Below are 17730 nucleotides of genomic sequence, written 5' to 3'. Positions count from 1 at the left end.
GCTTGCTCCTTATTTCTTTGCCTTTCACTTTTCATCATTCTTGCGGGGGGGGGTGGGGGGGGGAAATAGTGAAACCACTGAAGTATCTCCTGTTTTTTTTCACCCCCAAACTAAACTGAATTGGTTTGGAACCTGATGATTTTATCTGCTTCATCAAAACCCAAAGCTACCATTTTGGTCAACAAATTTCTGTTTGAATTGAATGCTGCCCAGCCTGCTAAGTGCCCAACTCCAAGCCTCTCCCCATGCTGTGCACAGGGAGCTGTGGGTGTTTGTGGGTCCTGCAGTTGGTCTGGACATGCTCACATGCTGCAGCCTGACCTCTCCACTGCTGTCCCTCTTGTTTCTGCAGCCTCTTGTGATCCGAGTTGCATCATAAAGCGAACAGAGAAGCGGCTCCGGAAGGCCATCCGCACGCTCCGGAAGGCTGCCCACAGGGAGCAGTTTCACCTCCAGCTCTCAGGCGTGGACCTCGAAGTGGCTAAAAAGTCTCCCCAAACATCTGAACACTGGGCGGAGTCCTGTGGAGTGGGTCAGGGCCATGTAGGAAACCAATGTGGTGAGTGGCCTGCTGGCCGGGACATTCTTGCTAACAGAACTGTCTTGAGCTCCAAAAATACTAAGGGCAACCAAAAGCAAGTCTGGCCCATCCTTTCTCCCCAGGCTTCTTCCAGAGAACACCTGGGACACCCACACTCATTTGAGAACTACATGTGGGTACTGGCCTTGCCTGCAGGATCAGGAGCCCCCCAGCACCTGGCATAGTGCCTGGCACTTAATAACTGTCTGTTGGGTTGAGGGACAGAATGGAAGAGGCAGGGTTGATGAGAAGAGGGAGTGTTGCCCCTTAAGGATCTGAGGGACTGTGGTCTTCAAAGCACTGTGGTCCCCCAGCTGGGGCAGGACTGCAAGTATAAGGCATCCATGAGCCTTCTCGACACTCCACTATCACAGTTCCGCTATCATCCCTCTGGTGTGACGCATGGTGGCAATGAACAAACTCCTGTCCATAGTTTTGTGCAGAGGCAAGGCTGGGGGTCGCTCAGCTGCCTTATGAGATCCCTGAGCTATGGCCCAAGCTTTCTAGTAGTGTCAGTTCCAGTGTATGTTGGTGGTGGTGGTGGCGGTGGTGGTGTGTGTGTGTATGTGTGTGTGTGCATGTATCAGAATTAAACTTGAGGCCCGGAACTTGAACAATATCAGTTCTATTCCTCTGATGAAGTTCCAGGCAAGAGGAATCTGGGCAAGACGTTCCAGGGTGGTCAGTCTTGAGATTTGTTTGTTGTGAGAGACTGTTCTGGGCAATTATGAGAGATTCTACCTAAAAAGTCTTAGATGGGGGGAAATTAGGGTCTCTCTTTACAGTAATACTGTAACCATTTGTTGAATCCTCATCTGTCACAAGTGTAACACTAAGCATTATATCTGCATGACCTCATTCAATCCTTCCAGTAATCTTACCAGGTAGGTATTATTATCTCCATTTTACAGATGAGCAAACTGGAGCTCAGAGGGATAAGTGCTCTTGCTCAAGGTCACATGGATGGTCCCACTCCAAAGCCTGTGCTCTGGTCCCAAGAAAGGTGAATTTCGATAACCAGACCCCTCCAGAGTAAATTGATGTCCTTTCTGAAGTGTCATTAGAATCATGAGGCCTGAGAAATGATGCTTGAGCTAAGGAGTAATAAACCAGTGTTTCTGAAGAAGCAAAGCTGAGCCCAGAGGCATTTGTTCAGAATTGTCAGCAATAGGTCCACAGCCCAACTCTGTTGCTTTGCCACAACATAGTGAAAATCATGTGTAAAATCAGTGTAACTGTCCACCAAGGGCTGGTTCTCAAATAGTCTTGAATTTTATTCCAGCTGACTCTCCTAAAAAAAAAAAAAAAAATGGTAAGAACAACCCAGCTGGTTGGTTGGTTCTCACTGAAAATTCTAAGAGTTCCAGTTTCCATACCAAAATGGTGATGAGAGTTGGCTGTTGCCGCCCTGCTTTCCAGGGTGAGTTGCAGAAACTGTCAGGGATAGGCGGGCCAGCCTCCTTCTGGCCTCTCAGAGCTGAATTGCACCCCTTCCCCCAGCTTCTGTCCTGTGGGAAGAGGCCCTGCAGGCTCACCAGGGAGGTTTATGGCCAGTTAAGAGTTCAGGAAAAGCTAGTGTCAAGGGCCCTGTGGAACAACTCCCAGTGAGAGTATTATTAATACTACCATGGGTGTGCTTCTGGGGAATAAAGGCCTCAGGGTGAGGATCAGGAGTTACTTAACAGGGGCCTCATGACTGTGACAGCTGGTGAGAGACACTCAGTACAAGGTTTGTGTAGCTGTTGTGTGTGTGAACGTGTCCCTGAGATGCTTATCACGCTGAGTTAGGTTGGATTTGCTTCCATGAGAGGCCATGTATCTTGTCTCAAGAGCTCCCTCTAGCACTGGATGAATTTTGTAGTCCACAACATCAGGTTCACCCTGCCTGACAACAGTGTTAAAGATTTTACCATGTCAAGGAAACAGCACAAGGAACTACCAGTGAAACTCCTTTCTCCTGCTGGAGGGAGGAAGTGGGTGTAAAGAGGAGTCAGGTGTGTTAGTTAGAAAGGCTTTTTACCCAGCAGACTCCTGGCACGGGCAAACCATGGTGTGTGTGTGTGTGTGTGTGTGTGTGTGTGTGTCTTATATTCCTGATCTATTTAATGGTGTTAGAACATCATAAAAACCAGGCTTACTGGTATTTTCTGAGCTCTGATGGCACATGCAGTGGAGACAAACCTAGGATAGTTCTTTTTAGAAATTATTTTGTGTTTCTAGAAAAGAGCCCAAAGACTGCTTTGAGTCACTTGGAAGGAGAGATGGGACCATTATGTTTTTCCTTTAAAATATTTTTTATTTAGTTTTTAATTACCTAAGTGGTGCATATTCCAAATGATACAGAAATGTACACAGTTAGGATGGAAACTTTCCCATCAGCTCCCAATCCCACTCCCCAGAAATAATCACTGTCACTAGTTTGCTGTTTATTTTTCCACATCTGTTTTTATGCACGTATAAAAATGAAAATTTATTTACTCATTCAGTAAATATTTATTGAGCACCTACTGTGTGCCAGATACTATTCTAGGTGCTGGGAATCCAATAATGAGACAAAAGAGCAAAAATCTCAGCCCTCATTGAGTTTACATTTCTGGAGGAGGGAGACAGACCACAAACCAATAAAGAAGGAAATATATCCTGTAGCAAATGGTGGTAAGGGGGTGACGAACAGGTAAGCAGAGAAGTAGAATAGAAAATTCTGTTTTGGCAAGGGGAGGGGTGAGGAGGAGTGTACTCCCCCAAAACACAGACTGTGTTCAGGGACAGTGGTCATTGGAAAGTGTCATTTGGGCAGAGATGGTGAAGGATGGGAGGAACCAGCCATGGGGACATCTGGGGGAAAGAGTCCCAGGCAAAGGCAACAGCAAGTACAAAACCCCTGAGGGCTGGAGAGAAGGCCAAGATGATGAGAGCTGAGGGAGGGAGGGCAGAGGAAGAAAGTCAGAGCAGTAGCAGAGGGCCAGATCATGTGGGGAGTGGAAATCCTGGTGAGGACTCTGAATCTGAGGGAGAGAAAAGCCAATGAAGGGATTTGAGTGAAGAGGTAACAAGGTTCTGACTTATGTTTCAAAAGGATAACTTTGGCTGCTGTATTGACAATAGGCTGTAGGTTTATGTGTGAAAAAAACAAAAAATATATCAATGCAGTTTTAATAGTGCTGTGTATTGTTTTTAACTACAGGGTAGATCATGGACATCTTTCCATGCTAACAGAGGAGCTACCATACTTCTTTTAAAGCTTCCTAATCTATATTTGTTTTAAGACACCAGTGTTTATTAGCCGTACTCCTATTGGTGGACATTTAATCAAGTTATTCCTGATTTTTCTGTTACAAATAATGCTGCAGTGAATTTTCTTTTTGTGCTCATGTCCAGTATTTCTGAAGGATAGACGTGTAGGTCAAAGGACATGCATATTTAAAACTGAATAGATGCTGCTAAATTACCCTCCAAAAACGTACTAATATATACTCCCTCCAACATTGTATCTGAGTGTTTTTTGCCCCACCTCATTGCTAACATGGATTATATATTACTGATCTTTTTCTTTTTTTAATTTAATTTAATTTATTTATTTTTGGCTGCTTTGGGTCTTCGTTGCTGTGCGCGGGCTTTCTTTTAGTCGCGGCGAGCGGGGGTTGCTCTTCGTTGCAGTGCGCGTGTTTCTCATTGCGGTGCCTTCTCTTGTTGTGGAGCACGGGCTCTAGGCGGGTGGGCTTCAGTAGTTGTGGCATGTGGGCTCAGTAGTTGTGGCTCGTGGGCTCAGTAGTTGTGGCTCGTGGGCTCTAGAGCGCAGGCTCAGTAGTTGTGGCACATGGGCCCAGTTGCTCCACGGCATGTGGGATCTTCCCAGACCAGGGCTTGAACCTGTGTCCCCTGCATTGGCAGGTGAATTCTTAACCACTGCACCACCAGGGAAGCCCTACTGATCTTTTAAATTTTTGCAAATCTGAGAAGTAAAAATAATAGTCATTTTTAACTTGTTTTTCTTTGATTATTAGTAAGACTGAGCATGCTTTCATATGTTTGTGGCGATTTAGATTTCTTCTTCTGAGAATATCCTTACGGTTTGCCTATTTTTCCATTGAATTTTTTGGTTTTCCAATATCATTTTTAAAAAATAAAATTTAAAGTCCCAAGTTATATCAAAGAACATAGTCACTTCTGACCAAACATTTTCTTTCTTATAGTCATTTTTATACATAAAGTCTCATTAATTTGACATTTAAGGACTTTGGGGACAGCCTGCTCTGCAGGTGACCTTTGTACCATCTGTGATCAATTTTAGCAAGATGGCAAAAAAAAAAAATAGCTATTATATTCTCCAAGGAACAAATTCCTTAAGCTCACAGTAATTCATGAAGCCCTTCATATACAGAAGAAGAAAGAAAAGAAAAAATTAATGATGAAATGGATTTCTATTTTTCTTTCATAACTATTTATCCTTTCATAAAGGATACATTATTTAAGGAATATACTTGCTAAAATATAAAATTTTGTATTTGATTATTTTGAAAACTTGTTGAAATTTTAAAAAGACACAATCCAGGCAACTGGCAAACTGGGAAGTATCTTAGTGCCTGGGTTCTTGAGGGACTAGAAAAGTTTAATTCAACTTTTAATAGTAGTAGTGTTCCTCTGCAGTAGTTGAGAAAAATTAATTAAAACAGAATTTATTGAGATCCCACTCTGTGCCACTCTATGAACTTAGGTTGAAGCAGTGAGAACATAATGGGTGAGAAACCTGCTTTTATGAAGTTCACATTCTAACGGAGGGAGATGGACAATAAAAAAGTAAAGAGAAAGATAATTTCAGAAATTATAAGTGTTACTGAAGATAATAAAACAGAAAGGGTCAGAGGGGAGGAGAGATTACTAGTCTCTACAGGGTATTCAAGGGAGACCGTCAGAGCAGGTGACGTTTGAGCTAAGACCTAATTGAGAAGGAGGAGCTGGCCATGCAAAACTCTGATGGAGGCAGGGGGTGCTCTGATGGAGGGGATAGCAGCAAGTGCAAAGGGCCTGAGGCAGGAAGGAACCAGGCATTTTCTTCTTAAGTTTTCAAAATTGAGAAATTATTTGGAACTGAACAGGCAGCAAATTTCTTTTCTGTTTTAAATCAAGGAAAATATAAAGTGTATATTAGCAATATAGACCAATATTAAACCAATGTTTAGCACATGGACTTGGTAGGAAACGCTTTTAATTTAAAAAACATAATTTAATAAAATGTTGACATGTATTGAGCACTTAATGTGTTCAGCCCTGTGCTAAGCACTTTACATGTCTCATCTCATTTAGTCTCATCACAAGTCATTCTGTATCATGCCCTTTTTACAGATAAGGAAACTAAGGCATAAGAAGGTAAGCAGTTTTCCCAATGTCATGCAGCAAGTCAGTGGCAGAGCCAGGATTCGCATTCAGATCTGACTCAAGAGCCTATGTTCCTAACCATCTCAAATTGAATGCTTTCACGTCTCCCACATATAGCCTGTGCCCTGTGATTATCTTACTCATGCCGCACTCGCATGGAGTGCCCTGCACGGGCCAGCTCTGTGGTGGGTGCTGAGGAGGTCTGAATAAATATGACAGCATCCCTCAAGTCGTAACCCTCCCAGGGAAGAGTCAGAGAAGCCTTCCCCAAAGAGAGAAAGCCTAAGTGAGTTTTGAAGGATGCACAGATGAAGCATAAATGGGGAGGAGCATTCAGGCAGAGGAACAGCCTTAGGTAGTGAGGTTGAGCAAGATGTGCACAGGGCATTATTGGCATTTAAGTATTACTAACCCTGGAGCGGAAGGTAGGATGCGGTGAGCAGCTAGGCTAGTGGGAAAAACATGGCCAAGTCATGAGAGACCTTGAATATGTTGCTAAGGAGCCTTGACTTTATCTCTAGGTGACAGGTGTCATTAGAGGCCTTAATCAGGAAGCATAAGGTCATATTTATATTCTAGAAAGATCTCTCTAACTGAATTGGGGGTCAGGACTGGAGGCAGAAAAACCGATCATGGAGCTTCTGAATGCTTTGCATAAGAGATATTGAGAACATGAAGGCACTAGATGGAGTAGAATAGAAGCAGTGGATTAGAGAAATATTTAGGAGGAAACGTGAGCAGCATTTGGTGATAAATTGGGTTGGAGACTGAGACGAGGAAAGAGCTGGGGTGAGCTCAGAGGTTTCTGACTTGGCCTCTGATCCTGCACTTGCTTCCCATATGTCCCTCATCTCACCCAGCCCTGTTTCATATGCAGAAGGCACTGAGAAAAAGCCTGTGGGTTGGTTGAATGGCTAGATGAATGTGATCACTGGGGAAGAAATAATCAGAAAAGATTTATAGGAAAAGCAGAAAAAAATGGGCTCTTGAGAGGGCATGAGAAAGAATGAAAACTCAGATACAGAAAAGGGGACTAAAGGCTGAGTTTGAGAAGTGCAGGGAGGCAAGTCAAGGAGGGTTTTGAGCCAGGGAGTGAAGCAGTCAGAGAAGCACTTTAGGAAGGTGAATCTTTTTTTTTTTTTTAATTTTTAAAAAAATTTTATTTATTTTTTTTTGCTGCGTTGGGTCTTCATTGCTTCGCGCGGGCTTTCTCTAGCTGCGGCGAGCAGGGGCTACTCTTCGTTGCGATGCGCGGGTTTCTCATTGCAGTGGCTTCTCTTGTTACGGAGCACGGGCTCTAGGTGCACGGGCTTCAGTAGTTGTGGCACGCGGGCTCTAGAGCGCAGGCTCAATAGTTGTAGCGCACGGGCTTAGTTGCTCCGTGGCATGTGGGATCCTCCCTGGCTAGGGCTGGAACCCGTGTCCCCTGCGTTGGCAGGCGGATTCGTAACCACTGCGCCACCAGAAGCCCCTAGGAAGGTGAATCTGATGGCAGCATGTAATAACAGAGCTGAGGCTGGGAGGAACACAAGGCAAGGGAAATCATTGGAAGGTTATTGTAGTAATCTAGATACGAGATGGGGAGGAGCAAAGGACACTAGTGCCATGGGGATGAAGCATAGGGGATGGACAAAAGGGACACAACTGTAGGATACTGCATCAGGGAGGAGAGACGTCTGGGATAACTGTGGTTTGGAGCGTTGGTGACTGGGAATATAGATATGCTGTTTAGAAAGAGAGTAAAGCTAGAGGGGTAGGAAGGCTTGGGCAGGGAAGGGAAGAGAAGCATTCCCCTTGGGAAAGTTGAATTTGAGTTGCAACAAGACTCCCAGGCAGAAATGTCCATGGGCAGGTGGGAGTCTAGGAAAACGACTTCACCTCTCCATGTGCGGACTGACCCTCCTATCCTGCGTCTGTCCATACATGCTCTGACTCGCCTGCTGCTGAAATGGATGAACAGCCCACGCTCCTTCCTAAGGGTAACTCCTCCACTGGGGCTCTGGAGCCCATTCCCTCTCATCGTCTCAAAAACGATGCTCCTGCTGTTGTCCCCATCGACCCCCATCTCAGAGTTCTCCTTCTCTACTGAATCATTTCCAACAGCACACAAACCTACCTCCTGTCTTAAAACCCACACAAATCCTCCTTTGACTTCCTGCTTCTCTCCAGATCCTGCCTCCTTTCTTTGACGCCCTTGTAAAGCAAAACTCCTTGAAGGACTCATCCAAATTTGCTGTCTTTGCTACCTCACCGACCATTTTCTCCTCCACTCTAGCCAATCTGGTTTTCATTCCCAACCTCTTCACTGAAACTGCTTTTGCCAAGATTTCTAGCAACTTCCACGTTACCAACTCCAGTTGCCAGCTGTCCCTCAGACTCTGCTGATCACTCCTTCCTCCTGGGAACTCTTGTCGTGGGTTTCACACACCACACACCTCTGGTTCTTCTTCTGCTTCACCAGCTGCTCCCTTCTCATTTTCCATACTGGTCCTCCCCTAGTTTCTTATCTCTAAACATCAGGGATCCCAGGGCTCAGTCCTCCATGCCCCTCGCCTATCTTCACACTCTCCTCGGTGACCTCATCCAGTGCCATAGCTTTAAATACCACCACATGCTAGTGACTCCCAAACTGCCCTCTCCAGCTCTAACCTCTATCTGAATCATGGACTTCTCTGTTCTAGAGGTGCTGAACGTTTTTGATCACACATATACACACACACAGTGAAATACTTTTGAATTTGTGAATGTTTACTTATTTTAAAATTATACACTCGTACTATTGGCTAATATATTGTGTAAAACGTAACAAGTAGAAGAATGAGATACAGTTTACATAAACAAAATTTCAAATAGCTGGCTAGTCTCTGAGGGACCGCATTGACACTTGGCAAGGTTCATTGTGAACAGTAGTGGTGGTAAATCATTTTTCAAATAGTCTTTTTGTTCATTACTAGTGTTTTGGCTTAACTCTTGTCAGATCTGATTAAATCGTCACTGTTTCTATCCTGTGATGTGGTTTGACAAGAGCTAGTACCAGGAGAACAAGGTGTGTCAGCTCTGCACTTCCCTGTGGTTCATCTGCACTTGCATCATTGGTTCTGCATCATGGGCCCAGGATTTCTACAGGAATTGTTTGAAGCTGCTTTCTACTTTGTGATGGTTCAGTTGGTTGAAACTAGATAATATTAATCAGGAAATCTATTCAATGAGGCACAGCTGAAATTCTTCTTGAGACACTGAAAAGAAGTGAGTCAGTCAGTACCTCCCCACCCACAGGTCTCTTTCTTGGGGACCTTGTGTCTTCACACGTGTCTCTGACTTGTGGAGATGTGGACTAAGGGACTAATCTTTTTTTTTTTTTTTTTTGGCTGCGTCGGGTCTTAGTTGCGGCACGCGGGCTCTTCGTTGCGGCGCGTGGGTTTCTCTCTGGTGGTGGCGCGCGGGCTCAGTAGCACCGCAGCATATGGAGTTTTAGTTCCCCGACCAGGGATCGAACCCTCATCCCCTGCATTGGAAAGCGGATTCTCAACCACTGGACTACCAGGGAAGTCCCTAATCTTTTTTTTTTTTTTAAACAGAAGAGCTTTAAAAAAATTATTTTTCTTTCAGTTTTATTGAGATATAATGGACATACAGCACTGTATAAGTTTAAGATGTACAACATAATGGTTTGACTTACATGCATCATGAGATGATGACCACAATAAGTTTAGTGAACCTCCATCATCTCGTATAGATACAACATTGAAGAAATAGAAAAAAAATGTTTCTCCTTGTGATGAGAACTCTTAGGATTTACTCTCTTAACAATTTTCATATGTAACATACAGCAGTGTCAATTATATTTATCATGTTTTACATTGTATCCCTAGTACTTATTTATCTTATACCTGGAAGTTTGTATTTTTTGACCACCTTTATCCAGTCTCCCTTTCTCCCACCCCCAAGCCCTGCGCAGCTCTGGTAACCACAAATCTGATCTCTTTTTCTGTGAGTTTGTTTGTTTTTGAAATATAATTGATATACAGCACTATGTTAGTTCCTGGTATGTGACACAGTGATCTGATATTTCTGTACATTTCAAAATGATCACCATGGTAAATCTGGTTTAATTACTAAACCAGTGAACCTTTCTTTATGTCTTACTTTTTAGATAAAAATTAATACACATAGATGTGAAAATGCTTTGCTCACACTCTGGATCATTTTGTAAATGTAAATGATACCCCTGAGGTGTAGTATTCTACCTTGGAGACCACCGGTATAACCAGTGTCTTCTCAATACCAACACTTGCGTGGCCAAAAAATATCTTAAACTTGACATTTCTAAAAACATTTTATTCTCCTCTCTCCCTCCAAAATAAAACCCACTTCTCCCTCGTCTCCTTCATCCCTCATCTCCGTAACTGGCATCCCTATTTGCCCAGTTGCTCAAGTTAAAAGCCTCAGTCTTCTTGGCCTCTCTTGTTCTGTCATGCTCCTTACTGAATCCATTAGCAAATCCTGTCAGATCTGCCTTTACATTATATCCTGAGCCTAACTAGTTTTCTCTTCCTCTGTTATTACCAGTCTGTTCCAAACCACCACCATCTCCTGCCCAGTCTATTGCTATGGGCTCTGAATTGTTCTCCTTACCCTTGCCTGTCTTCAGGCTGTTCTCCACACGGTAGCTAGAAGATCTTCTAGAAACATAAGTCAGATCATTTCACTGCCCCATTTGAAACCTCCAACACACTTTGAGTAAGGTCTAATTTCCTTACCATGACCTTCAAGAACCTCCGTAAGCTGGCCCTTGCTTGCTTTTAGAGTCCATATCCTATCACCCAGCCCCTTTCACTATGTTCCTGCTACATTGGCTCTTTTGCTGTTAGGCAATACCATCACAAGGCTGTTTCTCTCATTTCACTCTGCTGTCTGCTCAGAGAGGCCTTTCCTGGCTACTCTTCTAAAATAGCATTCATGCAAACTCCACCCCCACCACTCTTTGCCTTACCCTCTCTGCCTGTTTTACTTTTCTTCATTGCACTTACCTCTAGTTAGCATTCTACTATGTATTTATTTGTTTGCTCATTTATTGTTCATATTCTCCACTAGAATGAGAGCCCCGTTAGGGCAGGGCCCTGTCTGTCTCCTCTGCTGTATCTCCAGCCCCCAGAACAGTACTCTGCACATAATCAGTGCTAAGTATTTAATTGAATAAATGAGTAGATGAATCTTCACAGGAACAACAGATGAAATCCCAAGGATAGTTGCCAACACTAAGAGAAAAGAGGGCCAAGGGCAAATCTTTGGGGAAATATTTAAATTGAGGGTAAAAGAGGTACTCTAGAGGAAGTGAAATCTCAGTCCCATTAACTAGGCATGAAGAAAACAGCATGCACCGGGGAAACTCACCAAGGAAGGCGTCAAGTCCGGTTCATCTCTCTGCCCCAACTAAAAGAATGTTTTCAAATAGCAAACTGAGTACACACCAAAAACCTGGACAGACGTGACAAATCAACCTTTCAGCCCAAGGGAGTGTTCTCTCCTGTTATCCTGAAACACTCATTTAAAAGGAGTTCAGGGCTTCCCTGGTGGCGCAGTGGTTGAGAATCTGCCTGCCAGTGCAGGGGACACGGGTTCGAGCCCTGGTCTGGGAAGATCCCACATGCCGCGGAGCAACTAGGCCCATGAGCCACAACTACTGAGCCTGCGCGTCTGGAGCCTGTGCTCCGCAACAAGAGAGGCCGCGATAGTGAGAGGCCTGCGCACCGCGATGGAGAGTGGCCCCCACTTGCCACAACTAGAGAAAGCCCTCGCACAGAAACGAAGACCCAACACAGCCATAAATAAATTAATTAATTAATTAAAAAAAAATTAACCTATCTTTTAAAAAAATAAAAAATAAAAAAAAATAAAAGGAGTTCAAATCAGGATCCTGAGGCCACAGCACTGCCTCGAGCGCCGTTGCCTCTGAGCCGTGACAAAGCAGCAGCTCCAGGAGACCCTGGGAATCCACGTGGGCTGCCTGTGGCTCTCCTTCAGAAGGCAAGGCGTGATTCTTAAGAAAACAGTCAGATGCTGGAGAGTGACCCCTTTTATTAGGTTCACCATCTTAGCCACAGAGAGACCATAGTGTTTGTCCATAGCCTGAAATACTCAAAGGCTGTGGTATTGAAAAGAGGGCCAGCCTTCAGGTCTCTTTGTCACCATTAATCCTGGTCCCCACTGGTCTCTCCTTTTTGCATCAGAAAGGCTTTCTTTTTTTGAAGGGGAGAGAAAACAGCTGTGCGGGATTTGAGAATGGGATTTTAATGGTCACTGAGGACACACAAAAGCTTTGCTGTGATCGCAAAGTGTTCTGGGGGCAATTGACTCCTTTGTCTGGGGCAGCAAAACAAGCTGGCTGCTCAAGGAGAAAAGAGAAGCAACTGGAACTGGCATTGAGGTCTCTTTAGGTCAGATCTTTAGCACATTTGCAAAGAGCTGTTTTCAGGAGTCTCTTCATGACATTTCAGAATCGCTTTTTAGTGTTTAGCCCATTTTTACCTTGTGAAAGGAACAAATTAATCTGGAAGGTGCTTGCCATGGATTATTTCTGTATGTCTTTCTCTCTGGAAGGAAGATGGAAACTGTGAGTGACAAGATGAGCTTGTTTATGTGGAGCAGGCCTTTCACTGTGAGAAAAAAGAACTGGTGCCCTCTTTTCTGCAGGGCGGCCCAAGGGGCATTTCTCAGTCCTTTGCTCACTTGAGAAATTGCAACAGATGTGGGATATCTTGAGGCTTCACAAAATGTAACCTTGAAAAGGCTTTGCGGGGTTTCAATAGTTCTAAGAAGGAGTGGACAACCAGAGCAGCGGGAGTTACTCTTCGCAGAGAGAACCAGGTCCATTCTTGTCCACCTATATGAAGGGGATCGTTTTCTGTCAGAGGAACAGTGATGGAACAGACCAAACTGATCCGACTCTTAAGTTATGATTCATGGGGCTGTTGGAATCATTGCCGTCGTATGGGCACTGTCCCTTTAGGTGAATGAGTGTTATGAAAACAGCCGTTCCCAAAATGGACGTGGCTTGGACTAGAGGAGCTCCTAACAGCCCTGGTTTTATTTTCTTGCTGCCAGTCTTCATGACAGGTGGCTTGTTAGAGCCATGAAGGGGTTATGCTCTCATTTACCGGCCTGCTTTGGGCACTGGGATAGTCAGGTGGAACACAGGATAAAAATCCATGAATTCCTAGTACATAATTCAGCCCAGCTTTTCATGGGAGGTGAGCTGAAACCAGAGTAATTATGGAAACCATTATCCTGTAGGGCTGCATTTAGAGACTAAGTCTGGAATTATAGGCTCTGTCTGCCAGAGTTCTGTGCATCATACCCATTGTAATGTCGTTTGCCAAGAGTTTGGTTCACTTTTAATTTTTTAAAAAATGTCATTAAATTAATTAAAAATGATATGTGAATATTGTAAAAGAAAATCCAAACAATATAAAAAAGTATTAAGATTTAGACTTTAGAGTAGACTTTGATTGATATCATTTAATTGTAAAAATAATATTTGAAATGTGGCATGTTTCATCTTACTATGATGTTTTTAAAAGGCCTCAGTTTTCTTTAAATCATGGGGTGAATAATGAAAAGACATTTTTATTACTGGTAGTAGAGAACTTTGCCATGTTTAACCCTAAAAGTACATATACAAATTGCATTTGTAGGGTAGGATGAAAACCAGTATTCCCCCTTACACACATTCAAGAGCTGTAATAGCTAATTTTATCATGTGATATTTTGTTTTCTATTTCTTAGCAGCTTAGGTATAAAAGAAAATGTGTTTTATTCCAGTCAAACTCCCCTAATGCCCCATAGAGAATCCTTGGCAAAGTCTGGAATTGTGATTCAGTAGGCACTTTTATTCAATGACCTTTTTCCTCTTTAAACTCAAAGCTCTTGATCTCATTGTAGGTGTATTTCACAGATTAGCTGTGGGACCTTGGCCAAATTATTTAATGTCCCTAAGTCTCTGTTTCTGTGAAATGGAGCTAATCATAGCGCCTAGCTCCTTTGGGTTGTTTCCAGAACTAAATGAGATAAAGTGTGTAAAGCTCGTGGCACAGTATCTAGTAGATCGTACGTACTCAACAAACGTCAGCCATCAGAAAGCCTGCTTTGGTGGTTATGATGATATTCTTTAAATAATATACTAGGGAACCCACTTCAGTATATTTGTATTCATATCCTAAAATAAGATATGAGCCCATGTTTAACTAAGAACACCAAAATATAATCAGAAGCATGGTTTATTAATTTCCTTGTAGTTTATTCGTTCAGGAGACATTTACTAGGCTTTGCTCTTTGTAATGTATCAATTTTATTACAAATATGAAGCATGCTGTTTTGCAGAGGTCATCTGTAAGACCCTTGAGATCACCCTCCCCACAGCCAACAGAGAGTGGGCTTTTTAAAACACAGCTTCTGGTCGTATTCTTCTCCTTTCAATGGCTCCTTTACCTGCAGGATAAAATCCAAAGGCCTGGCATTCAAGGACTTTTTCAATCTATCCCCAACCTTCCTTTCTTCCCTTTCCTCCCATATGTCAGGCATGAATCTTTACAACCTGCCGCTCATCCTATCTGGGGAGCTCCTACTCATCCTTTAAGGCCTGACACAAATGTGGCCTCTTCTAGGAAGCCTTCCAGGATGCCACCAGCCAGAATTAATAGCCCCCTCCTCTCTATTCTTCCAGCACCAGTCCTGTGTTCAGTGAATGATTTTCACTTTTATACTCCTCCTGTGAAGTAGGGAATGTCATCAAGTGCTTGTGTTCAAAAATAATTAGGACACTGTGATCCCTGCCCCCAAGGAGCTCATGGTCTAGGGAGAGAGGACCTGTAAATGCCTCTAACAGTGGGTGACAGAGACCATGGCAGAGAGGTGTGCACAGGGAACCCAGAGGTGGCGCACATTCTGTATTCAGGGGGTTTGTATGGGAGAGTGTGGGGTCATTGCCATCTGTTTACCTTCATCTCTAGCACTCACATCATCCTTCCTTGGCCTCTGTGCCCTCACTGACAAGATCATTTCCCCCTTTGGCTAGTCAGTTGCAGGGCTGGAACATACTACGATGGAGTACAAGAACGCTGCATTTTATGTCCAAATGGAACCTTCCAAAATGAGGAAGGGCAAATCACATGCGAACCATGCCCAAGACCAGAAAATCCTGGGGCCCTGGAGACTCCAGAAGCTTGGAATGCGTCTGAATGTGGAGGTGAGAATGCCCTCTGTCCCTTCTTACTCCTTCAGTCTCCGGTATTGTTTAGCAGAAGGCATAAGTGCATTTCAGTGCAGACAATGCATACTGCACCATGGAATTCCTACCAGCAGGGACCATATTGGGCTCATCATTGGCTCTCCAGTACCTAGCTCAATGCCTGACACATGCTGAACAAATGAATGAAGATATAATAGAATACACTGACAGGAAAAAAATGTGTAAATGTTGCAATTGCATGTTTAATCACTGTAAATAAATATCACCTGAGACCTGAGTGATCTCCCAGTGTGCAGGGACTACCTGAAAGTGTCAAAAAATGGAGGAAGTAGCGCTGATTCTTTTTCTAGCTTTGGTCTCAAAGTCAGAGCTTATTGATTTTTTTAAAAAAAGTATCCATCTGGTTATTTTGTTAAAACTCTGTGAAGAGTTTGTGTGTGTGTGTTGCATTTTTAGTTTTTATTTGTTTTTTAATTGAAGTATAGTTGATTTATAATGTTGTGTTAATTATTGCTGTACAGCTCAGTTATACATGTATATACATTCTTTTTTAAAATATTCTTTTCCGTTATGGTTTATCACAGGATATTGAATATAGTTCCCTGTGCTGTACAGTAGGACCTTGTTGTTTATCCATTCCATATATAACAGCTTACATCTACTAACCCCGCACTCCCGTTCCACCCCTCCCCCGACCCCCTCCCCCTTGGCAACCACCAGTCTGTTCTCTATGTTCGTGATTCTTGTGAAGAGTTTTTAATCGTCTCTTATAAAATGTTAGCCCTGGAGCCACGCTTACTTAGGTTCTGTGGGCTTCTTTCCTATTTACTTTATTAGTAAATGTCTTTATTAAACAGGCGAAGGGCCAGCTGTACTGACACTCTGTGGGCTCAAATGGAAGGTGTGATTTGATGAGGCGATTTGTAGGTGATGTCCACGGCAGAGTGCACCGGAGCTCTGGCAGTCCTGCCTCTCCTTCTGGTGATTCCCAGAGCCAGATTTAGTTCCCACCTAAATGACTTCAAACTCAAGTGCAGGACCTTTTCTGGTTTAAAACTCAGATCCTCAGATTGACTGTGTGACTCCTAGCATACTTTGGCGTGTTATGAAATCCTGGAACTAACGGCGAGGTTGATAAGGAGGTACTTTGGGGCATCTGTTCACACTTGTGTGTGACCTTAATAAGATATATTTATAGTAAATCAGAATATTAGTAATAATAATAATAACTGCTAACATTTATTGTATACTTGCCTATACCAGGCATCATGCAGGCATTCATGAATAATTCCATGAGTTGTTCATATCGTTATTGTATCACTACAAAAACTTTATGAGGTTAAAGAGACTCATTCAAGGTCACACAGCCAAAGAGTGGAGGATTTGGAATCAGCAGCCAGGTCTGACAGACGCCAGACTTCTCCCTCAGGTGTGTTTGTTAAATGCCATTATATCTGTACCTTATGGGTAGAAAGAAAACCATGAAAATTAATAGAGGAGAGATGATTAGGAATATAAGAGATGGCAGATTTTTATAGCATCTTGCCAATGCCAGGCCAATTCCTAAGGAACGTGTGCTTTTAGAAATCCTTTTGTTTATGGCTGTGATTCTTGTCATAAACTTAAAAAATATAATAAAGTAAGGTATTTAAAGTAACTAAATGCCTCTGAGTCCCTCTGTCAATGTGGATTGGATTGGTTGTATTTAGTACACTAATTGAGGGAGGCCAGGACACACCTCAGTGTAAGGAGATGTAACTTAGTAAGTATAATTGGTAAAAAGGGGAGACTCTTCAGTGTGACCAGAAGAGTCTTTACATCACTAGGATGTAATCAGCTGGGTGAGGGTGTACTTCTGGGTCGAATTACCACATTGACTGCAGGCAGAGAACCCTCTCTCTAGGGGCTCCTGCACTGCAGCGGCTGCCTGGGCCCTGGGTAGTCCTAAGCCTGCAGCCTACCCAGGCCTGCTCCATAATTCAGAAGGGTCCACACTTGTCTCCATCTTTGCACTGTGCTGTGTAGCCCTGTGTGTAAACATCAGGCACCCACATGCCACCTCGTCAGCGTCCGCAGCAGGGCCGGACAAGGCTTCTCTCACTGAGGTGGGAGCTGAGGTCCGCATAGGGCGACAGGCCTGACCACATCTCTCTGATCTCATCTGCAGAGAGACGGGAAAGGCTCTGCCCGTGGGCCTTGCTCACCTAAGGTCATTGATCCCCCCAGGTCTGTGCCAACCTGGTGAATATTCCGCGGATGGCTTTGCACCCTGCCAGCTCTGTGCCCTGGGCACATTCCAGCCTGAAGCTGGCCGTACTTCCTGCTTTCCCTGTGGAGGAGGCCTCCTCACCAAGCACCTGGGAGCCACTTCCTTCCAGGACTGTGAAACCAGAGGTGAGGACTTGGCAGCTTGCCTTTTCCCGGAATTGAATTTCCCCTTTTGAGAACCATGGTAAAGCCCCAGTCAAGCTCTGCCGAGGTGCCCTGTGTGGGCCCCAGTGGCAGGGAGGACAGATCCCCAGGGCCA

General features: G+C 43.8%; 1 protein-coding gene across 4 annotated transcripts in view; it reads left to right on the top strand.

Annotated features, from left to right (window-relative positions):
• The window catches only part of SCUBE2 (signal peptide, CUB domain and EGF like domain containing 2), a 75666-nt gene that overhangs the window by 35746 nt on the left and 22190 nt on the right, over positions 1–17730 (top strand). For all 4 annotated transcript variants that reach the window (XR_009702318.1, XM_061202972.1, XM_061202971.1 and 1 more), the window contains 3 exons: positions 353–559; positions 15030–15200; positions 17430–17597. Coding sequence is in view for 3 of the 4 variants with exons in the window: in XM_061202972.1 (XP_061058955.1) it covers positions 353–559; positions 15030–15200; positions 17430–17597 (546 nt within the window). In the remaining variant the exon portion in view is untranslated. The remainder of the gene's footprint in view (positions 1–352; positions 560–15029; positions 15201–17429; positions 17598–17730) is intronic.

The sequence above is a fragment of the Eubalaena glacialis genome, chromosome 10 (genome assembly GCF_028564815.1).
Source record: "Eubalaena glacialis isolate mEubGla1 chromosome 10, mEubGla1.1.hap2.+ XY, whole genome shotgun sequence".
NCBI lineage: Eukaryota > Metazoa > Chordata > Mammalia > Artiodactyla > Balaenidae > Eubalaena > Eubalaena glacialis.
This window is presented reverse-complemented; position numbering and strand designations above follow the sequence as displayed.